Below are 27,206 nucleotides of genomic sequence, written 5' to 3'. Positions count from 1 at the left end.
GTAATTATTCGTTTGGTCCAAAATATTGTGTGTGTTGTCATGATTTGTCACGACAAGAGTTGGCTTCGTACGACGCTTAAAAGGTCTTTAAATTAATAATGTAAGAAATGCCTATGGGAAAAATGCATTGGGATTAATTTCCTGGGCCACTCGTTGTTTCTATAGGGCAGCAAGCAACTGAAACACTAGCCATTCTCTTCTCTCGGATTCTGTACCGGAAGCAAAGTCAAGTTTAGGGTGGAACCGGAACTACATGAACGGAATCATTGGAAGTAAAAAAAATAAATTAAGTAACTTTGTGCACGGTCAGGAATCAAATGATTCAAGTAAGACGTTTACTTAACGTTTCATAACACTATTATTTATTGATCACATTTATTGATCCGATAAAAAAAAAAAAAGACAGAACATAAACAACAATTCCCTTTGATTCCATGGAAACCGAGCTACAGTGGCGTCAATCAACATCGTCCAATCAAACCACAGGAAAGGAAATCAAATACAATACAGCAATGTGTCGCTATGATGACAACCACGGCGTCGCTACAGTGACCAATCAGTGCAGAGGCAGTGAGAGACCCAAATATGATTGGTTGTAAATTTAAGGCATACGGTCCACACTCCCACATGTCTATATTTAATAGTAATACTGGCTAACACAAGACCCGTCCGTCCGTCTAGTCTGTGAAACCATGAAGACAACCACCGTTTGTCCATTTGATCAACTTTTACACTATTTTGATTCTATTCATTTTTTATAAATGTTCAATATTTCTATCATTTGCCAGATGTTCCAACTTGTACAGAACCAGCAGTACACAAACATCTGGAGTTGGACTTAATGTCAAGAAAGAAACACTGGAAGAATCACTAGAGCTGAATTCTAAAAAAGAAAATACCACATAATCTCAGCTCTCTCACACACTCGGGTCACTCCCGAGTGTTACGGTGGAATTGGTGACCTGGTGAAATGTGTGACAATCGTGTAGACTTCACATAACGTCCGAACGTAAATCATTGCCTATAGCGGTATTTAAAGACCTGAATGCAACTTGTGTGAAGTTCACAAGATGGTCACAGATTTCGGCAGGTCATCGATTTCACCGTAACACCACCGTGCTGGAGCGAAGGAGTGAGAGAGTGGCACAGATTTTGGCTTCAGGGGTTGATAGTCACTGATGGCAGTAGGATGGAGCTCTCACTGAGGTTACGTTCACACAGTCAGTACAAATCGGACTGTAATTAGAATGTGTTTTATCACGGTGTGAACAGCAGAAAAAACAAATGGAAAACCGATTCCAATGAGTCAGATGTCTACAGTGAAACGCATTCCTTCGATGGTTGAAATTGGAGTGCGATTTCTAAAAGTCTGGACAACAAAGTCAGATTTAGAAATGTGTTCTACGAAGGTGTGGCTTTGCTCAAAATAGTTGTAAACAACAGGTTGGGCGGGCGGAGAGTTCCAACGATTTGAGAAACAATAATGAATCTAATTGCACTGCAGTCCGAGCAAAGGTGGTGTACGTCTTCAGTAAGGCTGTTTCTTGATGAAGCGAGTGAACATGGCGTAGGCAGCGGCTGGTTTATCCGAGGGAACCATGTGACCGGAACCCTGCAAATACAAGAGTTAGGACAACGTGAATATTAATGAGGGAACCATGTTGACCAGAACCCTGAAAATACAAGAGTTATGACAAGGTGAATATTAATGAAGAAAGCATTTGACCAGAACCCTGAAAATACAAGAGTTAGGACAACGTGAATATTAATGAGGGAACCATGTTGACCAGAACCCTGAAAATACAAGAGTTATGACAAGGTGAATATTAATGAAGAAAGCATGTTGACCAGAACCCTGTGGTTTTCAACCCTTTTCATTTCGAGGGTCCATTATCTATTCGACATTTGAGCGACAGAACCACCATTTGATGACATTTAGCCTCTCAGACCCGAAACTAAGTTTTGTTGTTGAATGAAAATTATAACACTTTTATTACATTCTCAAATTGTGTAGACTACTGGAACTTCTTGTAAATTAAGTAATGCAGATGTTTAACAATCATTTAACTCTTGAGCGTAAAATGAAATCAAATTGACCCGCAAGGGTCCATTTTACGCTCTCAAGAGTTAACCCATTCTGACCTGAGATCAGATTCATACGAGGTTTTCCACTGGACACACACTGGTCTGATTAACCCATTCTGACCCGAGATCAGATTCTAGAAATGTCAGTCGTTCTTCGATTTTTACAAAAATAGCAGACCTACAAGCTCGTATCGCGACACTCGGTGGCGCGATATGAGCACATCAGTGGATGAGCACTGTGGATGAGCACATCAGTGAGCTGGATGCAATCCTACCTGGAGGGGAGAGAACAGATGGTGGAGGTGAACGGAACACTGTCCCCTCCCCTCCCAGTGAGCTGTGGCGTCCCACAAGGAAGCATACTAGGGCCTTTACTGTTCCTAATTTATGTTAACGACATGACTTCAGCTTGTGACTGCAACTTGTTCCTGTTCGCAGATGACTCAGCACTGCTGGTCTCGGACAGGAACAAACTGCAGGTTGAAAAGACCCTCAGCTCTGAACTCGGTAGAATCTGCACCTGGCTCGCTGATAACAAACTATCCTTACACCTGGGAAAAACTGAATCCATCCTCTTCGGATCAAATAGTAAACTCAGCAAGGCAGATGGCTTCTTGGTTAGAGTGGGTGACAATATTATCACACGAAAAGATCAAATTACCTACCTAGGTTCCATCCTGGAGGCTAATCTTTCCGGTGATAAAATGGCCACCAACGTAATCAAAAAAGTAAATCAAAGAACAAGATTCCTTTACAGGATCTCCTCACTGGTCAGCAAAAACACCTTGAAGACCTTAACAGGAGCCCTCGTACAAGGTTTCTTTGACTATGCATCCACCTCTTGGTACCACAGCACCTCAAAGGCCCTTAAAACAAGGCTCCAGACCTCCCAAAACAAACTGGTCAGGCTCCTACTTGGCCTCACCCCCCGAACCCACCTCACCCCTGCCCACTTTGACAGGCTGGGATGGCTTAGGGTCGTCGACAGAGTACAGCATCTTGCAATGGGTCTGGTCCACAAGATTCGATACACCACCAAGATACCCATGTACCTGTCTAAATACTTCCTTAATGTAAACGAAGTCCACACCCACAACACCAGAGGGAGTGCAACAAACCATGTACAACCCAGATTCGGCACAAACAAGGGACTAAATTCTTTTCGCTCCTATGCCACCAAAATGTGGAACGCCCTACCAACAGTCATTAAGACATGTGAATCCCTTGACTCCTTCAAAACCGCTCTCAAAGGGCACCTACGGATGGCTGCAATTCGAAACTGGCCTCTGTAAAATCTGAATCCCCCCCACCCCATTTCCCTCACTGTATATTGTATATTTTCCCAGTGCTTGTATATTTTCCCTTTTTTGCTTCCCATATGATGAATTCCTGTTCTGTTCTTTAGCTACATAGAAATGTCTATTTGTATGTCTCTAAATGGTTGTATGTCTTTAAATGTTTTGATGAATTGAACAATGTGGACCCTGTTGTAAACAAGTGTAATGCTTAATTGGGTCGTCCACTCACAGTTGACAGTCTTTGTATTGAGTTTGTGCTTAAAATGTACTGTAAATTCTACAAACTGTTAATAAATATTTCAATCAATCAATCAAAAAGATATGCTATTTTTCAATAGCTAAAGCATAACGTGATGCTGACACCAAAATGGGTGCCCGTTCAGAATGGGTTAAAGATCTATAAAAACAAAAATGAGACCAGTCTGAAGCGAGTGGTGTAACTGCACCCCCTATTGGTACTCTAAACATAGTCCCACAAGGACAAAGCTGTTCCTTGTGGGACATTTGATGAATTGAACAAGGTGGACCCTCTTGTAAACAAGTGTATTGCTTAATTGGGTCGTGCACTCACAGTTAACAGTCTTTGTATCGAGTCTGTGCTTGAAATGTACTGTAATTCTGAAAACTGTTAATCATACTATAATTAACCGAATGTCTGTCCGTGTGTCTGTCTGTCAGAAACATTGCCGTAGCTCCTTACTGCCTGCACCAATCACTCCCACTTTTCACACAGGCATTGACCATATGAATACGGAGGGCGTAACGAAGCCCTTTTTTTCGATTTGACACATTAATGATCATTAATTAATTTATTAGTCAATTACAAACGCACCCAGGCGCAGAACCCTTCACGGCCACAAGGGGGGGGCAAATATCTCACAACGGGTAAGGGCTAGTAAATAAAATCAATCAAAAGTGGTTGCACCACCAAAAAAGTAAGATGTAAGTAATTGCCGTTGGTCTCAGCAGTCTATGACGCACCTTGACGGTCAGGAAGGCGATTTGACTGAACTCCTTGACGAATCCTCCCACCTGCTCCGAGGACCCGTCTTTATAAGTCCACGCCCGACGTTTCACCTCCACCTGAAAACAACCAGTGGTTCTCAAACCCTTTCATGTCAAAGGACCGCTAAATGGTGTTCGCTAACGTGCGTATTGGACGCGGACGGGGTTGGGGAGGGCCTTAGCGAAGGGCTAATAAACAACGAACGCTATGGCACTGTGGAAAAATACTCTGCACAAGTTTCTTCAGAATATTAAACAAGATGAATGAACACTCAGTACTATGTCAGAGGTTATGTGACGGACTACTTTTACTTATTTTAACCCATTCTGACATGAGATCAGATTCTAAAAAATGTCTTCTACATCCTGACAGTTTTCTGAAAAAGCTATGTTTCTATGTCAGTCGTTCTGCTATCTGCCATTTTTCAATAGCTAAAGCATAACATGATGCTAACACCAAAAGGGGTTCCCGCCCAAAATGGGTTAACCCATTCTGACCTGAGATCAGATTAATAAGAGGTTTCCACTGGACACACACTGTGTCTGATTAACCCATTCTGACCTGAGAACAGATAGCTATTTTTCAATAGCTAAAGCATAACACGAACACCAAAACGGGTTCCCTTCACAAAATGGGTTAATGAAAGGCTAATTCATTGGCAAATAAACAACGATATGACACTGTAGGAAAATACTTTGCACAAGTTTCTTCAGAATATTAAAGAAGATGAATGAACAACTCGAGTACTGTTGTCACTGGATACTTTCTCAGAGGTTATGTGGAGGACTATTTTAACATTTTAACCTACGTACGGTTCAGCATCCACGCTAAACCATTTAAGCTTGACGTCAAAAAGAAAAAAAAAAAAAAATCTTCTAAATCCTCCAGTTTTCTGAAATAAATAGTCAAGATTTTTCAAAAATAGCAGACCTACAAGAACGTAGCTTGTAGATCTGCTATTTTTCAATAGCTAAATTACAACATAATGTTTAAAACACCAAAAGGGGTTCCCGCCCAACATGGGTTAGGTTTTACTGCCAGGAATGGATTACTCCAGGTTAATGTCGCTGCCATATACAACATACGGGAGTTTTGTTTTATGTGTTTAATCCGCCGTAATGTAAACAAAAAAAAGAAAATCCTTCTTCGCCGCAGAGATAGAGATTAGATGCATCCGTTGTGATGAGAAACCGGAAATCGTCACATGCTGTGGGCTGCTAGGGCTTCTGGGAAATTGAGGCCAATGTAAACGAATGGGGTTCAACGCCTCATGGAGGAGGCTCCTGTGCTGCTTCTCCCGGGTGTACCAAGATGGCGGGTGGTACGATCGTTCATAACAAACGGGGGGAGGTTTTTTCGCTCGATTTTCGCGGATTAAAAGCCCAAAAAATTCAGCGTATGCTCTAAAGGTAATACAACAATCTCGGCAGTGAAGGGGGGTTGATTAAAAGTTGTGTAAATCGTTTGACAGTCAAACTGTTAACCATAGACTGTAAAAAATATGGACAAAGCGTTCCCCGGGTCTAACATGGACGTAAAATGAAGCCTGTTATTCCTGCACTGTAAGTCGCCATCTTTCTAGATCCGTTTGGGCCCAGCTGGCCCATTGGCTGGCTTCGTTTGGGCCCAGCTGGCCATTGGCTGGCCCAGACAACGAGGCGGGACTTCCCCCCCTTCTTCTCCGTTGGTTTTTATTTTGACTCGAGTGGGTGGGGACTCCCGATCATAGACTGTAACGGTAGCCACGCCCCTCAGAACATACGCGACTTTAATTTGTTTAATTAATGGGACCATAATTTTCCAAAAAGAATATTATGACATTAGAAATGAGACTTTAAACTAGTGACTGGAAGCAGAAAGTATTCATGACCATGTTTATTAAGGTAATACAGTCTAGGTGAAGTTTGGCCCAAATACATGGGCCTCTATGGAGCTATGGGGCTTTTTGGGTCCAGTGACAGCGCCACAACAGGCCATTATATGAACTTTCAGGAGTTTCAGGCTTCACAAAATATCTGTCTGACTGCCCCCCTGATTAAATATCTGTCTGACTGCCCCCCTGGTTAAATATCTGTCTGACTTCCCCCCTGGTTAAATATCTGTCTGACTGCCCCCCTGGTTAAACATCTGTCTGACTGCCCCCCTGGTTAAATATCTGTCTGACTTCCCCCCTGGTTAAATATCTGTCTGACTGCCCCCCTGGTTAAATATCTGTCTGACTGCCCCCCTGGTTAAATATCTGTCTGACTGCCCCCCTGGTTAAATATCTGTCTGACTGCCCCCCTGGTTAAATATCTGTCTGACTGCCCCCCTGGTTAAATATCTGTCTGACTGCCCCCCTGGTTAAATATGTGTCTGACTGCCCCCCTGGTTAAATATCTGTCTGACTGCCCCCCTGGTTTTAACCTACCTCCTGGTTCAGCGACTCCACAAACCATTCATCTCCCATGAAGTTACAGGCCATGTCCACATCCCCATTGTACACCAGAACACGATACTTCTGAAACACACAGAACACACACAGACATATATATGTCCCGTTAATACACCAGAACACGATACTTCTGAAACACACAGAACACACACAGACATATATATGTCCCCGTTAATACACCAGAACACGATACTTCTGAAACACACAGAACACACACAGACATATATATGTCCCCCAAAAAATAGGAATTAAAAATTCCAAAAAGGTAGCACATCCAAAAATTAAACAAGCGGGGGACAAGGTACTCACATTTCCATTTCTTTATTGGCAAACACCAAAAGGTTACGCTGACGCGTTTCGGCTGTGCAGGCTTCATCAGAGCATTCACATCAACTGAATTCAAGTCAATTTATACAAAAGGGGTCAGAGTTCACCTACAGCTGAAGTCTCAAGTTAATCAACAGGGTCCAATCACAAACTGCTTTGAATAAACATTTTGAGGCATAGTATATATCTCGGTTACACATCCAGGCATTAAAGCCAATCTTAACCCAGAAAGCATTTTAAGCTATAGTCATCATTCAGTCCATTGGGTGTCATGGTATTGAGTGTGTATATCCATATATCCATATATATGTCCCTGTTAATACACCAGAACATTTAGCAGATCTACAAGCTCATAGCGCGCCACCGAGTGGCGCGCTATGAGCTTGTAGATCTGCTATTTTTTTTTTTAAATCGAAGTACGACTGACATAGAAACATAGCTTTTTCAGAAAACTGGTCAGGATGTAGAAGAAGATTTTTAGAATCTGATCTCAGGTCAGAATGGGTTAACCATCGAGGTGAAGCACAATGTTAATTATATCCCGACAACGACCACCTAGCCAGATATTATCCCGTTATCCCGCTTATTACATGGCTACCTAACATGAATGAATACATTGACCCAAAACACACAACTAAAAATAAACTGTATAGTTTTATAGTACTCACCAAACTGCCCAGTAGTTTGAGGTGTAGTTTTATAGCACTCACCAAACTGCCCAGTAGTTTGAGGTGTAGTTTTTATAGCACTCACCAAACTGCCCAGTAGTTTGAGGTGTAGTTTTATCGTACTCACCAAACTGCCCAGTAGTTTGAGGTGTAGTTTTATAGCACTCACCAAACTGCCCAGTAGTTTGAGGTGTAGTTTTATAGCACTCACCAAACTGCCCAGTAGTTTGAGGTGTAGTTTTATCGTACTCACCAAACTGCCCAGTAGTTTGAGGTGTAGTTTTATCGTACTCACCAAACTGCCCAGTAGTTTGAGGTGTAGTTTTATCGTACTCACCAAACTGCCCAGTAGTTTGAGGTGTAGTTTTATCGTACTCACCAAACTGCCCAGTAGTTTGAGGTGTAGTTTTATCGTACTCACCAAACTGCCCAGTAGTTTGAGGTGTAGTTTTTATAGTACTCACCAAACTGCCCAGTAGTTTGAGGTGTAGTTTTACAGTACTCACCAAACTGCCCAGTAGTTTGAGGTGTAGTTTTACAGTACTCACCAAACTGCCCAGTAGTTTGAGGTGTAGTTTTACAGTACTCACCAAACTGCCCAGTAGTTTGAGGTGTAGTTTTATAGCACTCACCAAACTGCCCAGTAGTTTGAGGTGTAGTTTTATAGCACTCACCAAACTGCCCAGTAGTTTGAGGTGTAGTTTTATAGCACTCACCAAACTGCCCAGTAGTTTGAGGTGTAGTTTTATCGTACTCACCAAACTGCCCAGTAGTTTGAGGTGTAGTTTTATAGCACTCACCAAACTGCCCAGTAGTTTGAGGTGTAGTTTTATCGTACTCACCAAACTGCCCAGTAGTTTGAGGTGTAGTTTTACAGTACTCACCAAACTGCCCAGTAGTTTGAGGTGTAGTTTTTATAGTACTCACCAAACTGCCCAGTAGTTTGAGGTGTAGTTTTATAGTACTCACCAAACTGCCCAGTAGTTTGAGGTGTAGTTTTATCGTACTCACCAAACTGCCCAGTAGTTTGAGGTGTAGTTTTACAGTACTCACCAAACTGCCCAGTAGTTTGAGGTGTAGTTTTATCGTACTCACCAAACTGCCCAGTAGTTTGAGGTGTAGTTTTATCGTACTCACCAAACTGCCCAGTAGTTTGAGGTGTAGTTTTATCGTACTCACCAAACTGCCCAGTAGTTTGAGGTGTAGTTTTATAGTACTCACCAAACTGCCCAGTAGTTTGAGGTGTAGTTTTTATAGTACTCACCAAACTGCCCAGTAGTTTGAGGTGTAGTTTTATAGTACTCACCAAACTGCCCAGTAGTTTGAGGTGTAGTTTTATAGTACTCACCAAACTGCCCAGTAGTTTGAGGTGTAGTTTTTACAGTACTCACCAAACTGCCCAGTAGTTTGAGGTGTAGTTTTACAGTACTCACCAAACTGCCCAGTAGTTTGAGGTGTAGTTTTATCGTACTCACCAAACTGCCCAGTAGTTTGAGGTGTAGTTTTATCGTACTCACCAAACTGCCCAGTAGTTTGAGGTGTAGTTTTATAGTACTCACCAAACTGCCCAGTAGTTTGAGGTGTAGTTTTTATAGTACTCACCAAACTGCCCAGTAGTTTGAGGTGTAGTTTTATAGTACTCACCAAACTGCCCAGTAGTTTGAGGTGTAGTTTTATAGTACTCACCAAACTGCACAGTAGTTTGAGGTGTAGTTTTATCGTACTCACCAAACTGCCCAGTAGTTTGAGGTGTAGTTTTTATAGTACTCACCAAACTGCCCAGTAGTTTGAGGTGTAGTTTTATAGCACTCACCAAACTGCCCAGTAGTTTGAGGTGTAGTTTTTATAGCACTCACCAAACTGCCCAGTAGTTTGAGGTGTAGTTTTATCGTACTCACCAAACTGCCCAGTAGTTTGAGGTGTAGTTTTTATAGTACTCACCAAACTGCCCAGTAGTTTGAGGTGTAGTTTTATAGCACTCACCAAACTGCCCAGTAGTTTGAGGTGTAGTTTTACAGTACTCACCAAACTGCCCAGTAGTTTGAGGTGTAGTTTTATAGTACTCACCAAACTGCCCAGTAGTTTGAGGTGTAGTTTTATAGTACTCACCAAACTGCCCAGTAGTTTGAGGTGTAGTTTTTATAGTACTCACCAAACTGCCCAGTAGTTTGAGGTGTAGTTTTTATAGTACTCACCAAACTACCCAGTAGTTTGAGGTGTAGTTTTATCGTACTCACCAAACTACCCAGTAGTTTGAGGTGTAGTTTTATCGTACTCACCAAACTGCCCAGTAGTTTGAGGTGTAGTTTTATGGTACTCACCAAACTGCCCAGTAGTTTGAGGTGTAGTTTTATCTTACTCACCAAACTGCCCAGTAGTTTGAGGTGTAGTTTTTATAGTACTCACCAAACTGCCCAGTAGTTTGAGGTGTAGTTTTTATAGTACTCACCAAACTGCCCAGTAGTTTGAGGTGTAGTTTTTATAGTACTCACCAAACTGCCCAGTAGTTTGAGGTGTAGTTTTATAGTACTCACCAAACTGCCCAGTAGTTTGAGGTGTAGTTTTATCGTACTCACCAAACTGCCCAGTAGTTTGAGGTGTAGTTTTTATAGTACTCACCAAACTGCCCAGTAGTTTGAGGTGTAGTTTTATAGTACTCACCAAACTGCCCAGTAGTTTGAGGTGTAGTTTTATAGTACTCACCAAACTACCCAGTAGTTTGAGGTGTAGTTTTATCGTACTCACCAAACTACCCAGTAGTTTGAGGTGTAGTTTTATCGTACTCACCAAACTGCCCAGTAGTTTGAGGTGTAGTTTTATCTTACTCACCAAACTGCCCAGTAGTTTGAGGTGTAGTTTTATGGTACTCACCAAACTGCCCAGTAGTTTGAGGTGTAGTTTTATCTTACTCACCAAACTGCCCAGTAGTTTGAGGTGTAGTTTTTATAGTACTCACCAAACTGCCCAGTAGTTTGAGGTGTAGTTTTTATAGTACTCACCAAACTGCCCAGTAGTTTGAGGTGTAGTTTTATCGTACTCACCAAACTGCCCAGTAGTTTGAGGTGTAGTTTTATCTTACTCACCAAACTGCCCAGTAGTTTGAGGTGTAGTTTTATCGTACTCACCAAACTGCCCAGTAGTTTGAGGTGTAGTTTTATCATACTCACCAAACTGCCCAGTAGTTTGAGGTGTAGTTTTTATAGTACTCACCAAACTGCCCAGTAGTTTGAGGTGTAGTTTTTATAGTACTCACCAAACTGCCCAGTAGTTTGAGGTGTAGTTTTATCATACTCACCAAACTGCCCAGTAGTTTGAGGTGTAGTTTTTATAGTACTCACCAAACTGCCCAGTAGTTTGAGGTGTAGTTTTATAGCACTCACCAAACTGCCCAGTAGTTTGAGGTGTAGTTTTATAGTACTCACCAAACTGCCCAGTAGTTTGAGGTGTAGTTTTTATAGTACTCACCAAACTGCCCAGTAGTTTGAGGTGTAGTTTTATCTTACTCACCAAACTGCCCAGTAGTTTGAGGTGTAGTTTTATGGTACTCACCAAACTGCCCAGTAGTTTGAGGTGTAGTTTTATCTTACTCACCAAACTGCCCAGTAGTTTGAGGTGTAGTTTTATCGTACTCACCAAACTGCCCAGTAGTTTGAGGTGTAGTTTTATCTTACTCACCAAACTGCCCAGTAGTTTGAGGTGTAGTTTTATCGTACTCACCAAACTGCCCAGTAGTTTGAGGTGTAGTTTTATCATACTCACCAAACTGCCCAGTAGTTTGAGGTGTAGTTTTTATAGTACTCACCAAACTGCCCAGTAGTTTGAGGTGTAGTTTTATCATACTCACCAAACTGCCCAGTAGTTTGAGGTGTAGTTTTTATAGTACTCACCAAACTGCCCAGTAGTTTGAGGTGTAGTTTTTATAGTACTCACCAAACTGCCCAGTAGTTTGAGGTGTAGTTTTATCATACTCACCAAACTGCCCAGTAGTTTGAGGTGTAGTTTTTATAGTACTCACCAAACTGCCCAGTAGTTTGAGGTGTAGTTTTTATCGTACTCACCAAACTGCCCAGTAGTTTGAGGTGTAGTTTTTATAGTACTCACCAAACTGCCCAGTAGTTTGAGGTGTAGTTTTCTAGTATTCACCAAACTGCCCAGTAGTTTGAGGTGTAGTTTTTATCGTACTCACCAAACTGCCCAGTAGTTTGAGGTGTAGTTTTATAGTACTCACCAAACTGCCCAGTAGTTTGAGGTGTAGTTTTATAGTACTCACCAAACTGCCCAGTAGTTTGAGGTGTAGTTTTTATAGTACTCACCAAACTGCCCAGTAGTTTGAGGTGTAGTTTTTATAGCACTCACCAAACTGCCCAGTAGTTTGAGGTGTAGTTTTATAGTACTCACCAAACTGCCCAGTAGTTTGAGGTGTAGTTTTATCGTACTCACCAAACTGCCCAGTAGTTTGAGGTGTAGTTTTATAGCACTCACCAAACTGCCCAGTAGTTTGAGGTGTAGTTTTATCATACTCACCAAACTGCCCAGTAGTTTGAGGTGTAGTTTTTATAGTACTCACCAAACTGCCCAGTAGTTTGAGGTGTAGTTTTTATAGTACTCACCAAACTGCCCAGTAGTTTGAGGTGTAGTTTTATCGTACTCACCAAACTGCCCAGTAGTTTGAGGTGTAGTTTTTACAGTACTCACCAAACTGCCCAGTAGTTTGAGGTGTAGTTTTATCTTACTCACCAAACTGCCCAGTAGTTTGAGGTGTAGTTTTATCGTACTCACCAAACTGCCCAGTAGTTTGAGGTGTAGTTTTATCATACTCACCAAACTGCCCAGTAGTTTGAGGTGTAGTTTTTATAGTACTCACCAAACTGCCCAGTAGTTTGAGGTGTAGTTTTTATAGTACTCACCAAACTGCCCAGTAGTTTGAGGTGTAGTTTTATCATACTCACCAAACTGCCCAGTAGTTTGAGGTGTAGTTTTTATAGTACTCACCAAACTGCCCAGTAGTTTGAGGTGTAGTTTTATAGCACTCACCAAACTGCCCAGTAGTTTGAGGTGTAGTTTTATAGTACTCACCAAACTGCCCAGTAGTTTGAGGTGTAGTTTTTATAGTACTCACCAAACTGCCCAGTAGTTTGAGGTGTAGTTTTATCTTACTCACCAAACTGCCCAGTAGTTTGAGGTGTAGTTTTATGGTACTCACCAAACTGCCCAGTAGTTTGAGGTGTAGTTTTATCTTACTCACCAAACTGCCCAGTAGTTTGAGGTGTAGTTTTATCGTACTCACCAAACTGCCCAGTAGTTTGAGGTGTAGTTTTATCTTACTCACCAAACTGCCCAGTAGTTTGAGGTGTAGTTTTATCGTACTCACCAAACTGCCCAGTAGTTTGAGGTGTAGTTTTATCATACTCACCAAACTGCCCAGTAGTTTGAGGTGTAGTTTTTATAGTACTCACCAAACTGCCCAGTAGTTTGAGGTGTAGTTTTATCATACTCACCAAACTGCCCAGTAGTTTGAGGTGTAGTTTTTATAGTACTCACCAAACTGCCCAGTAGTTTGAGGTGTAGTTTTTATAGTACTCACCAAACTGCCCAGTAGTTTGAGGTGTAGTTTTATCATACTCACCAAACTGCCCAGTAGTTTGAGGTGTAGTTTTTATAGTACTCACCAAACTGCCCAGTAGTTTGAGGTGTAGTTTTTATCGTACTCACCAAACTGCCCAGTAGTTTGAGGTGTAGTTTTTATAGTACTCACCAAACTGCCCAGTAGTTTGAGGTGTAGTTTTCTAGTATTCACCAAACTGCCCAGTAGTTTGAGGTGTAGTTTTTATCGTACTCACCAAACTGCCCAGTAGTTTGAGGTGTAGTTTTATAGTACTCACCAAACTGCCCAGTAGTTTGAGGTGTAGTTTTATAGTACTCACCAAACTGCCCAGTAGTTTGAGGTGTAGTTTTTATAGTACTCACCAAACTGCCCAGTAGTTTGAGGTGTAGTTTTTATAGCACTCACCAAACTGCCCAGTAGTTTGAGGTGTAGTTTTATAGTACTCACCAAACTGCCCAGTAGTTTGAGGTGTAGTTTTATCGTACTCACCAAACTGCCCAGTAGTTTGAGGTGTAGTTTTATAGCACTCACCAAACTGCCCAGTAGTTTGAGGTGTAGTTTTATCATACTCACCAAACTGCCCAGTAGTTTGAGGTGTAGTTTTTATAGTACTCACCAAACTGCCCAGTAGTTTGAGGTGTAGTTTTTATAGTACTCACCAAACTGCCCAGTAGTTTGAGGTGTAGTTTTATCGTACTCACCAAACTGCCCAGTAGTTTGAGGTGTAGTTTTTACAGTACTCACCAAACTGCCCAGTAGTTTGAGGTGTAGTTTTATAGTACTCACCAAACTGCCCAGTAGTTTGAGGTGTAGTTTTATCGTACTCACCAAACTGCCCAGTAGTTTGAGGTGTAGTTTTTATAGTACTCACCAAACTGCCCAGTAGTTTGAGGTGTAGTTTTTATAGTACTCACCAAACTGCCCAGTAGTTTGAGGTGTAGTTTTATAGTACTCACCAAACTGCCCAGTAGTTTGAGGTGTAGTTTTATAGCACTCACCAAACTGCCCAGTAGTTTGAGGTGTAGTTTTTATAGTACTCACCAAACTGCCCAGTAGTTTGAGGTGTAGTTTTATCGTACTCACCAAACTGCCCAGTACTTTGAGGTGTAGTTTTTACAGTACTCACCAAACTGCCCAGTAGTTTGAGGTACTGTTGCTTCATGTCCATGTAAACCCGACCGTAGCTCAGGTTGACCTCCGAGCTGAAACGGGAAGGAGACAAAATGGCTCGATTAGTAGTCGGAGGTCATGACGCCTTCTCTCCACCGGGTGGAACCGGTTCAGCCCCAATATAGAACCACCTCAGAGTGTGTTTACACTGGCTCACAACCATGAAAGTCTATTCCGTTTAGGACAATGAAATGAGTCAGAAATTCCCTGAATGAGTTAGATTGAAAAGTTTGAAATACAAAAATTATAGTTCCAATGGCGTCTAAATGTCCATGTGGTTGCTACAGTAGTATGCTTATCGGCGTCGACGAGGATGAGGAGGTACTTGGAAAATGAATTCAAGGAGCAGGTGTCAGGTGGGCCAAAAAAGTGTGGGAACCCCTGCTATAAAGAACACTCTGTTATGGGGGTCCTAAAGCTATAATAACAGTTCTTCTGGGGGTCCTATACCTGGGATCCGATGGTAATTCCAACAGAGCATTAGTCCGACATGTGGGAACAACAGTCGGACATGCACTGCTCCCGTGCTTATAGTTTGAGGTAGGTTGTCGGTCTAATGACTGTCGGACCAATAATAGTGTCGGGAACTAAAGCCTATACCTATAACAGAGTTATTATGGGGGTCCTATACCTATAACAGAGTTATTATGGGGGTCTATAATGGGGGTCGTATAAAGAAGTCGTTACCTGCAGATGACCCAGTCCAGAGCGTCAGAGCTGATGTGAAGAGCTGACCTGACACAGGGGATGAGAAGGATGATTATTATAATAAACTGACCTGACACAGGGGATGAGAAGGATGATTATTATAATAAACTGACCTGACACAGGGGATGAGAAGGATGATTATTATAATAAACTGACCTGACACAGGGGATGAGAAGGATGATTATTATAATAAGCTGACCTGACACAGGGGATGAGAAGGATGATTATTATAATAAACTGACCTGACACAGGGGATGAGAAGGATGATTATTATAATAAACTGACCTGACACAGGGGATGAGAAGGATGATTATTATAATAAACTGACCTGACACAGGGGATGAGAAGGATGATTATTATAATAAACTGACCTGACACAGGGGATGAGAAGGATGATTATTATAATAAACTGACCTGACACAGGGGATGAGAAGGATGATTATTATAATAATCTGACCTGACACAGGGGATGAGAAGGATGATTATTATAATAATCTGACCTGACACAGGGGATGAGAAGGATGATTATTATAATAAACTGACCTGACACAGGGGATGAGAAGGATGATTATTATAATAATCTGACCTGACACAGGGGATGAGAAGGATGATTATTATAATAATCTGACCTGACACAGGGGATGAGAAGGATGATTATTATAATAAACTGACCTGACACAGGGGATGAGAAGGATGATTATTATAATAATCTGACCTGACACAGGGGATGAGAAGGATGATTATTATAATAAACTGACCTGACACAGGGGATGAGAAGGATGATTATTATAATAAACTGACCTGACACAGGGGATGAGAAGGATGATTATTATAATAAACTGACCTGACACAGGGGATGAGAAGGATGATTATTATAATAATCTGACCTGACACAGGGGATGAGAAGGATGATTATTATAATAATCTGACCTGACACAGGGGATGAGAAGGATGATTATTATAATAAACTGACCTGACACAGGGGATGAGAAGGATGATTATTATAATAAACTGACCTGACACAGGGGATGAGAAGGATGATTATTATAATAAGCTGACCTGACACAGGGGATGAGAAGGATGATTATTATAATAAACTGACCTGACACAGGGGATGAGAAGGATGATTATTATAATAAGCTGACCTGACACAGGGGATGAGAAGGATGATTATTATAATAAACTGACCTGACACAGGGGATGAGAAGGATGATTATTATAATAAGCTGACCTGACACAGGGGATGAGAAGGATGATTATTATAATAAGCTGACCTGACACAGGGGATGAGAAGGATGATTATTATAATAAACTGACCTGACACAGGGGATGAGAAGGATGATTATTATAATAAACTGAGAGCTGACCTGATTTATTGAACCGATTTTTCAAAAAAATAGCAGATCTACAAGCTTGTAGCGTGGCTAATATAATCTGACCTGACGTAGGGGTTAATAATGATGATTATTAATATAATCTGACCTGACGTAGGGGTTAATAATGATGATTATTAATATAATCTGACCTGACGTAGGGGTTAATAATGATGATTATTAATATTATCTGACCTGACGTAGGGGTTGTTGAGGTACAGGGTGGAGGGGGTGGAGTTTGTACACGGAGGGTCCAGGCGCACTTTCTGGTAGAAGGAAGACACACCGCGGAGCTTCTGCAACAACAACAACAACAACAAACTGATTAGATAAACAACAACAAACCCATTAGATAAACAACACATCAGCTTCTGCAGAATAACAACAAACACATTAGATAAACAACACATCAGCTTCTGCAGGACAACAACAAACCCATTAGATAAACAACACATCAGACGAGATGAATAAAGATCAGAGTCATTGATCGATAAACAGTACCTGCTTCCACAGCTGGATCGACGGATGCTTGATGAAATTGTTCCCCAGAAAGCTGATCACCAGACCATCGGCGTCAATACTGAAACACATTGATCAATATCCATGTCAATACTGGAACACATTGATCAATATCCATGTCAATACTGAAACACATTGATCATCAATATCCATGTTAATACTGAAACACATTGATCAATATCCATGTCAATACTGGAACACATTGATCAATATCCATGTAAATACTGGAACACATTGATCAATATCCATGTAAATACTGGAACACATTGATCAATATCCAATTATCCATGTAAATACTGGAACACATTGATCAATATCCATGTAAATACTGGAACACATTGATCAATATCCATGTTAATACTGAAACACATTGATCATTAATATCCATGTCAATACTGAAACACATTGATCATCAATATCCATGTCAATACTGAAACACATTGATCAATATCCATGTAAATACTGGAACACATTGATCAATATCCATGTCAATACTGAAACACATTGATCATCAATATCCATGTCAATACTGAAACACATTGATCATCAATATCCATGTCAATACTGAAATGCATTGATTACCAATACCCCGTTCGTTCAGTGACATTTTCAGCACTTTGGGGCAACACAAGATAAACATGACTGTCGGTTATGTGCATCAGTACATTTAGAAATCTCAAAATAATGTGTCCAAGGCATGTTGTTGACATGTTGTTGACATGTTGTTGACATGTTGTTGACATGTTGTTGACATGTTGTTCATGTGACACAATAAGGCGTCCAAGATGCCGACAAAGGGGAAGCATAGCGCTTATGGAGCCTTAAAGGACAACTTTAGTTTTTTTCAACTAAGGTTCATGTTTTAGCTTGTTATTAGAGAAAGTAAAAGATGAGTGTTCATTATTTTTCATTTGCTGCCATCTTTCGCTTTAGGGATTTTAGCTCTTTTTGACAGGGGGGCGGGGGCATTCGAGCATGGGGCTAAATATGTATTTCTTTACAAAATGTTATGGTGATTTATTTTTGTATTATTTACTATAGTCCTAATAAACGCCAGGAAATTACATCTGGCCACAGAAGATCACAGGATCTACTGAAGGTAGCCTACTGGGGGGGGGGGGGGGGGAGGCTAATACTGTGTGTATATAGGGTCAATATGTCAGTTTGTCACATTCAGTAGATCCTGTGATCTTTTGTGGTCAGCTGTCATTTCTTGGGGTTTATTAGGACTATAGTGAATAAAAAATAAAAAAATTGCCATAATATTTTGTAAAAAAACCACATATTTAGCCCCATGCTCGAATGCCCCCGCCCCCTGTCAAAAACTGCTAAAATCCCAAAAACAAGAGCAGGCAGCAAATGAAAGAAAATGAACACTCACACTTTAGTTTCTCTAATAACAACCTAAAACATGAACCTTAGTTGAAAAAAACTAAAGTTGTCCTTTAACCCATTCTGACCGGGCACCCATTTTGGTGTCAGCATCATGTTATGCTTTAGCTATTTAAAAATAGCAGATCTACAAGCTCATATCGCGCCACCGATAGAGTGACGAAGAGCGACTGACAATTTTAGAATCTGATCTCAGGTCAGAATGGGTTCATCAGACCAGTGTGTGTCCAGTGGAAACCTCGTATGAATCTGATCTCAGGTCAGAATGGGTTAAGTTACCGCTGGCTCAGTTTAGCATACGGTCAAATTAAATAGTCAGCGTGTAAAGCACACTTCAAGAATCTATAATTACATTAACATGGTGAGTTTTTCTTTTGCACGCAATGTTGGCGAGTTCAACGTCGTTTAATACAATCAGACAGGACTTCTGTTTGGATGAATGGGATTTCTATGGGAGCACCTTGCTGGCAAGATGGATGCGTTCTGCATTATGGTCAAGAGACAGCAAAGAGGGTTTGGGTTCTGTAGGAGCACTTATAAGGTGACACAGATGGTTTGGGTTCTGTAGGAGCACTTATAAGGTGACACAGATGGTTTGGGTTCTGTAGGAGCACTTATAAGTAGGGATGGGTCCGATTAATCGATTATCGTTGATAGGACCCGAAATCGATTATGAAAATTAATAATCAATAATCGTTGTTTTTGGGTTTTTTCTGTTTTTAAAAAAAAATTAAAATCTGTTGGAAAGGCAATATTGTCATCCAAACAGGACAGGGCTATAGGCCTACCAAAGTGTGCCTGGGATGTGTCTGTGTAGCTGCATGACTGAGAGGAGTGTGAGTGGAGATTGATTCCAATCAAGATACAGGTTTGGAGGATTTAGCAGGTGTTGGGAATTTACCTAATCAGGCCTAGGCTGGGGTTGCTATGGTGATCAATTGGATCAACAGTGGTCCAGGGACCACCAGTGGTCCTCATTTAAAAGATGGAGTTAGTAACCAAATGGACCCTTATTAACTCTCAAGAGTTACAATTATTGTTAATCAACTACATCAGGGGTTCCCAAACTTTTTTGACTTAGGTACCCCTTGGGAAGGTTTTTTTATTTGTAGGGTTCATTAAAAGAAAAAGAAAAAAAAAAAAAAAAAAAAAAAAAAAAAAAAAAAAGGAAAAAAAAAATCCCCCCCCAAAAACGATTAATCGTTAATATTGAATTATACAAATCGATTTTCATTTTGGACACATTTACACATCCCTACTTATAAGGTGACACAGGTGCACTGAGCAGGGCTAGACACAGGGATTGGGGAGCCTAACCGTTCCTACCAGCAGCACTCAGCCACAAACAGAAAGGTTCCTACCAGCAGCACTCAGCCACAAACAGAAAGGTTCCTACCAGCAGCACTCAGCCACAAACAGAAAGGTTCCTACCAGCAGCACTCAGCCACAAACAGAAAGGTTCCTACCAGCAGCACTCAGCCACAAACAGAAAGGTTCCTACCAGCAGCACTCAACCACAAACAGAAAGGTTCCTACCAGCAGCACTCAACCACAAACAGAAAGGTTCCTACCAGCAGCACTCAACCACAAACAGAAAGGTTCCTACCAGCAGCACTCAACCACAAACAGAAAGGTTCCTACCAGCAGCACTCAGCCACAAACAGAAAGGTTCCTACCAGCAGCACTCAGCCACAAACAGAAAGGTTCCTACCAGCAGCACTCAGCCACAAACAGAAAGGTTCCTACCAGCAGCACTCAGCCACAAACAGAAAGGTTCCTACCAGCAGCACTCAGCCACAAACAGAAAGGTTCCTACCAGCAGCACTCAGCCACAAACAGAAAGGTTCCTACCAGCAGCACTCAGCCACAAACAGAAAGGTTCCTACCAGCAGCACTCAGCCACAAACAGAAAGGTTCCTACCAGCAGCACTCAGCCACAAACAGAAAGGTTCCTACCAGCAGCACTCAGCCACAAACAGAAAGGTTCCTACCAGCAGCACTCAACCACAAACAGAAAGGTTCCTACCAGCAGCACTCAACCACAAACAGAAAGGTTCCTACCAGCAGCACTCAGCCACAAACAGAAAGGTTCCTACCAGCAGCACTCAGCCACAAACAGAAAGGTTCCTACCAGCAGCACTCAGCCACAAACAGAAAGGTTCCTACCAGCAGCACTCAGCCACAAACAGAAAGGTTCCTACCAGCAGCACTCAACCACAAACAGAAAGGTTCCTACCAGCAGCACTCAGCCACAAACAGAAAGGTTCCTACCAGCAGCACTCAGCCACAAACAAAGGTTCCTACCAGCAGCACTCAGCCACAAACAGAAAGGTTCCTACCAGCAGCACTCAGCCACAAACAAAGGTTCCTACCAGCAGCACTCAGCCACAAACAGAAAGGTTCCTACCAGCAGGACTCAGCCACAAACAGAAAGGTTCCTACCAGCAGCACTCAGCCACAAACAAAAAGGTTCCTACCAGCAGCACTCAGCAACCACAAACAGAAAGGTTCCTACCAGCAGCACTCAGCCACAAACAGAAAGGTTCCTACCAGCAGCACTCAGCCACAAACAGAAAGGTTCCTACCAGCAGCACTCAGCCACAAACAGAAAGGTTCCTACCAGCAGCACTCAGCCACAAACAGAAAGGTTCCTACCAGCAGCACTCAGCCACAAACAGAAAGGTTCCTACCAGCAGCACTCAGCCACAAACAGAAAGGTTCCTACCAGCAGCACTCAGCCACAAACAGAAAGGTTCCTACCAGCAGCACTCAGCAACCACAAACTGACGGAAAGGAAAGAACCATAATTATTCAATATAACTGGTACGTTTGTCATTTAAACTGCTCAATAAATAACTCAAACTGGATCAAAGACTGGACATCCATATGATGGAGTGATCCTACGCAGTACACACAGAAAGATACTGTGACGTAACTGCAAAGGAGACAATAGGACCTGGGCTGGAAGGTGAAAAATGGCAGTTCCAGACATACCTGACTTTCTGTCTCACCCCTCCAGACAGACAGACATTCCTGACTTTCTGTCTCACCCCTCCAGACAGACAGACATACCTGACTTTCTGTCTCACCCCTCCAGACAGACAGACATACCTGACTTTCTGTCTCACCCCTCCAGACAGACAGACATACCTGACTTTCTGTCTCACCCGTCCAGACAGACAGACATACCTGACTTTCTGTCTCACCCCTCCAGACAGACAGACATACCCGACTTTCTGTCTCACCCCTCCAGACAGACAGACATACCTGACTTTCTGTCTCACCCCTCCAGACAGACACACCCGACTGTCTCACCCCTCCAGACAGACAGACATACCTGACTTTCTGTCTCACCCCTCCAGACAGACAGACATACCTGACTTTCTGTCTCACCCCTCCGGGACATGGGGCGTAGAGGTTGTACATGTTCAGCCCTGAACTGTACACGATGTACTGCACCTCAGACAGCTGGACACAGACAGACAGACAGACAGACAGACAGGTAGACAGACAGGTAGACAGGTAGACAGGTAGAGACAGTCACAGATAGGAAACAATGACTATAGATTTGTCATTATCCTAAGAGTTGTTCCCATTCTGACCGGGCACCCATTTTGGTGTCAGCATCATGTCATGCTTTAGCTATTTAAAAATAGCAGATCTACAAGCTCGTATCGCGCCACCGAGTGGCGCGATACGAGCTTGTAGGTCTGCTATTTTTTGAAAAATCGAAGAACGACTGACATTTTTAGAATCTGATCTCAGGTCAGAATGGGTTAATCAGACCAGTGTGTGTCCGGCGGAAACCTCGTATGAATCTGATCTCAGGTCAGAATGGGTTAAACAAATACAAAAGAACATGTAGGCAACATCTAAAATGCCATGAGATGCCGATGGTTTTATATGTAGTAAATATTATTTAAAGCACTTCACCATGACAACAGAAGATACATAAGACATGATTTACAATTTAGCAGACGCTCTTAATCCAGAGTGATTTACATTAAGCAAGAACAAAAAAGCATGGGAATACATCACATAAAAAGCATTTATCATTGAACATGCGTAAGCTAAGAACGTAACAGTGGAATATCTATATAATTAAACTATACATGTAAACTATACTATGCTATACATATGTACTATGACGTGCTATGACTACATACAATGCAATTATAGATCGTCACAGTCTCTCCCCCTTTCAGAACGACGAGTGGCGCAGGAAATGATTCTCCATTCATTCTCCCCATAGGCTTTTCAAAAAGTATTTATTTAAAGACGGTTACGCCGCGGACAAAACCAACTCGGATCGTGACAAATCATGACAATGAACACAATGTTTTGGGCCGATCAAATAATTTATAAGAAGAAAAACAAAACAAATAGTGTTGTCTCCTGCCTTTATTTTCTTCTTTCTAATGATTTGATCGGCCCAAAATATTGTGTTCATTGTCATGATTTGTCACGATCCGAGTTGTCTTTGTCCGCGGCGTAACCGTCTTTAAATAAATACTTTTTGAAAAGCCTATGGAGAAAATGAACGGAGAATAATTTCCTGGGCCACTCGTCGTTCTGAAAGGGGGAGGGACTGCGACGCTCTATAATGCTGTCTACATAACATGCTATAAGTCTGTATCAAATGGTTATCTAAGTCTACAGAAATGCTATCTAAGGGGGTATAGGGTAAGTGCTATGGGCCGTAGTCTGAAAAGGTGGGTTTTCAGACTACGGCGGAAGATTGGGAGTGATGACATGATGACATGATGATAATGTCGTGGAAGTTTAGAGATAAACATTGTAAGAATACTCCAAGTGTTTTATGACGTCACTGCCCATGTGGTGAATGCCTTGTGGCTATGTTGGGGGTTGTCGTGTGGGCAACCCCACTGTCACAGAGACGGAGCAGTTGGGTGTTGCCATGTCCGCTTATTATAAGCGTTTTTGGGCTTGTATTATAATAGCCTAGTCAGGCTTCTTTTGGGCTTGTTTCCATAGACATGGCTGCTTGTTTCTCTTCCAAAATCTGGCAACACTGCCAGTTGGGAGGGTCTTGTTGTTGTAGAACGCATGTGCCCTCTCAGGGTCACAATCACTAGTTAGTGAATGCAGAGATGAATAAACCAGATATGCCGACATGAAAAACTACATTTAATGAGCATGTAACAGTATTATGAGATTATTTGAAGGACAGGAACCCAAAAGTTAAAATACGGGAGGGGACATAACAGCTACAACTACAAATTGCAAAATTTAGTATGCAAAGGATTGCAATATTATGGAAAGATAAATGTACAACTGTCAACAAAGCTTCATCCTGTTCCGTTGAGAAGAGGATACCACGATCAAATCCAACCTACTGGTTTTGTTTTTTTCCAGTATGAGGAGGGTTGATACAACGTACTGAACATTGAACATTGGTCACTAAATGGACATTGATGAACTGACATTGTGAGATGGAAAACACTGGCGGACTGGGAATCGCTGAAAAACTGGGAGGCTTGTGACAGCTGAGTGCAAAGGAAGCTATTTTTGTGACTGATCGTGTTTCTCTGCAGTGATGGAGGGATGAGGTGAAGCCGACAGGTGTACATTGGGATCAAAATGATAGTGAGTGAGTAGAGTTGCGTTTGTGTAGTTGTAGCTGCTATGGAAAACAGTAGGTTGTGGTTGCTGTGAGTGACAGGACGTAAACTTATCTTAAAAGAGAACTGGGGGGTTCCAGCTGTCGCAAGGCACTTGTCTGAGTTCCTCCGACATGGTTAATAGTGGAGACAGTAAAACCCCCCCCTGAATGTTAATGATTTTACAACTTGTTCAAGGCATAATCAGCTGCTCAGAGCTAGGCTTGCTGAGCCATGAGGCCATAGGGGCGGGAGCCTAACTCCTGTGTCTGTAGCGTGAGTTCTTGATGTACAAGTACACCCCCTGGACATGACGCTAGTGTGTCGTTTGGTATGACCCGGCCGGGGATTGAACCCCGACCTCTCAGTTTCACCTAACCACAAGGCCACTGAACTGAATTGGTCAGAGTTTAGATATTACAATACTAATATAAATTAGTGCAGTTCAATAGTAGCTACAGTATTACATGAGAAATAGGTATGTGTGTGCACTCAAATAAGAAGTTGAACAGTTAGAATTCTACTGCAGTCATATAGGTCACGTCGAGGTAAAATAATCAGTCATTATCCATACAGTATCAGAGGGAAATTGGTTTGCAGACTCTATGGAAAAAAGGCAGCTGAGTCTAAGACAGGGGCGCTGCAGATGTTTCTTGATTCCGCTGGGAAAGCGGCGGTGTACCATTTTGCGGAAATGTTGGATCAAAATCCGTCACATAATCACAAAATGGGGTTGTATAGTGATCCGTCCCTGTTATGTCATCAACAATGGAACAGAATAAAATCAGTCAAACTCTACATAGTATTGGATCGGTTAGAGAATTAATTAGGATAAGTACAGTATATTGAGGCATAGTTTTGTTAAATAACAAGTGATTTGAATAGTATTAGTGTAATGTGTGTCACAGAAGCGGAACTTCAATACAGTTCAGTCAGACAACTCAAGGAGGATGTAATATATATATTTATTGATGTAAGATAATCAATGCAATATATCTGTTATGGTTTGGCGATGTATTGGATCTGTTTTTTTAGGTACTCAGGTCAAGCGCATCAGTCCCGACCATAGGGACTCTGAAACCCCCGTATCTAAACAGTAGATCCAAAACGAAAGCAGAATTGAGTGCAGGTTGTGTGACAGCAGCACGCTGATACAACAACAGTAAGCGAGCAAGCAGGAGGATGAATGCAAAACCCTGAGAGATTGGGTGAGCTGTGATTGGCTGAGTGAATCATGTGGATGAGAGCCTGATGCTGCGGTGGTCCAATTAACGGTTATAAGGGAAAAGACACTGACATCAGGGCAAGAAAATAATAGTGATTAAAGGACTACTATTGTGTGAGTAAAATTTGAAACGTACTGTACTAGGATAACCTGTTTACATGGTCAATATGATCAAGCCGGAATAGGCTAGGCTTATATTTATGAGTTATACATTGTTCGATTATTCAAAAGGTCCGATAAGGGGCTGTATACCACAGATTAGATAAGGGACCTAAGTTAGGAAAGTGTTTTAGCATTACATATTGGTCTGACCACATATGGCTGGTGTGAACATTTTTTAAATAATGGTTGATGCTCTGTAAGCTGTTTTGTGTCATCATAGGGAAATATCCGGGAAAATAATAAAAACAGGGAATAATAGTGGATCACGGTCGTGATGCTCTAATCCGTGATGAGGCCTGTGAGTAAGATTCTGATGTCTGGCAAGTCATTGTTCGGGGGACGCCCCGGAAATAAAGACAAAGTATGGAAATACATGTGTGTTTCCTGTACAAATGTTATGTTTTGATTCAGTTTATGATTAGGTCCAAGAAGGAGGAGGCGAGCAGATGCGTGTTGTGTCATGAGATTGATTTATTGATCCCTCACATGTGTGTAGCATGATTACTAATGGAATGGCTAACCTAATTGTGCATGCGCGTCGAAAGTGTATATATATATTGCTGTGATTGCAGGAAAGAGTATCATTGGATTGTGGAAATCAGATCTGTAAGTATTAAATGCAACATTTTGATGTTCTGAAGAGATTTCCTTGATACTGCTGTATGTTATATTGTAGTTATATTGTCATGGCTGGCTCTTGTTATGACAAAATCAGGAGCAGGGTAGGCTAGTAAAAAAGCAGGCTGAATAAGTCAAGGTGCCACTTACACCTTCTGTAAGTAAGGAATCAACAGTCTATAAAGTAACAGCTGACTGGTATATATATATGTGTCCATGATAAAAGTATTATCATATTCCCGTCATATTACAAAGTGTTGAGTCCACCGTCAACACTCTAGATAGACTAGATAGAGTAGGGCCTTTTAAAAAATTGGTTTGTAGTATGTTTTTTCCAGCTCCATATGATCCTATGAAGACGACAACATGAATGATGATGATGATGAATGATGATGATGATGATGATGATGTGCGATCATGTCTGCTACTATGACACTGAGGGTCCTAAATGAGAGTGCTGTTAGCACTCTGAACTCTGAATCCGGCGATCATGTGCGGTCATGTGCCCCAGGAATGTCACCTGTGGGGTGACAATTTCTGGTCTTTTGAGAAGCCGGGACGTGTGCTGTTCTGTTGAAAATGGCCAATCTGCAAATTCGCAACATGTCTGGCCCCTGCACATTGTGAAAGAACTAAAAAAACTTGGCTTGCTCCTCAAAGTGGGCTGATGGACAATTCTGAATGGACACACTATGGTGCTGAGATGTTTTCTTGGGTCCAATGTCGGCAACGGTTATTGTATGTTTAATTTGGCGTTGCCTTATTTGTTTGTTGTTATAAAACCATTGTGTCACTGTATATTGATTTATGTTTGTGCCTGAATACCTGTGTATTCTGATGTGTTTTGTTGTATATACTATGTTGTTGATTTTATGTTTTTATCATGTCGTAAGCCATGTGGTGGTCGTTTTCTCTTATGAGATAGGCCGGTGTAGGAATTTTCCCAGAACGTTACGAGATAATGTTGTATGAAAAGGGGTTTTTCGCCTGCCCGT

The 27,206-nt window shown here is 41.7% G+C and overlaps 1 protein-coding gene across 2 annotated transcripts in view; it reads right to left on the bottom strand.

Moving 5' to 3' along the window:
• Positions 1–362: 362 nt before the first annotated feature.
• ctsa (cathepsin A) overlaps positions 363–27,206 on the bottom strand; it is a 48,818-nt gene continuing 21,974 nt past the window's right edge. For both annotated transcript variants that reach the window (XM_083788478.1, XM_083788477.1), the window contains exons 8-15: positions 21,962–22,053; positions 17,176–17,254; positions 16,870–16,970; positions 15,281–15,328; positions 14,550–14,625; positions 6,800–6,889; positions 4,365–4,466; positions 363–1,612 (exon numbers count right to left, since the gene is read on the bottom strand). In XM_083788478.1, the coding sequence (XP_083644604.1) occupies positions 1,529–1,612; positions 4,365–4,466; positions 6,800–6,889; positions 14,550–14,625; positions 15,281–15,328; positions 16,870–16,970; positions 17,176–17,254; positions 21,962–22,053 (672 nt within the window). In that variant the 3' untranslated portion in view covers positions 363–1,528. The remainder of the gene's footprint in view (positions 1,613–4,364; positions 4,467–6,799; positions 6,890–14,549; positions 14,626–15,280; positions 15,329–16,869; positions 16,971–17,175; positions 17,255–21,961; positions 22,054–27,206) is intronic.

This window comes from Protomyctophum parallelum (genome assembly GCF_964188405.1).
Source record: "Protomyctophum parallelum genome assembly, chromosome: 18".
Taxonomy (NCBI): Eukaryota; Metazoa; Chordata; class Actinopteri; order Myctophiformes; family Myctophidae; genus Protomyctophum; species Protomyctophum parallelum.
Note: the sequence above shows the minus strand (reverse complement) of the source record. Positions and strands in the feature narration are given on the sequence as shown.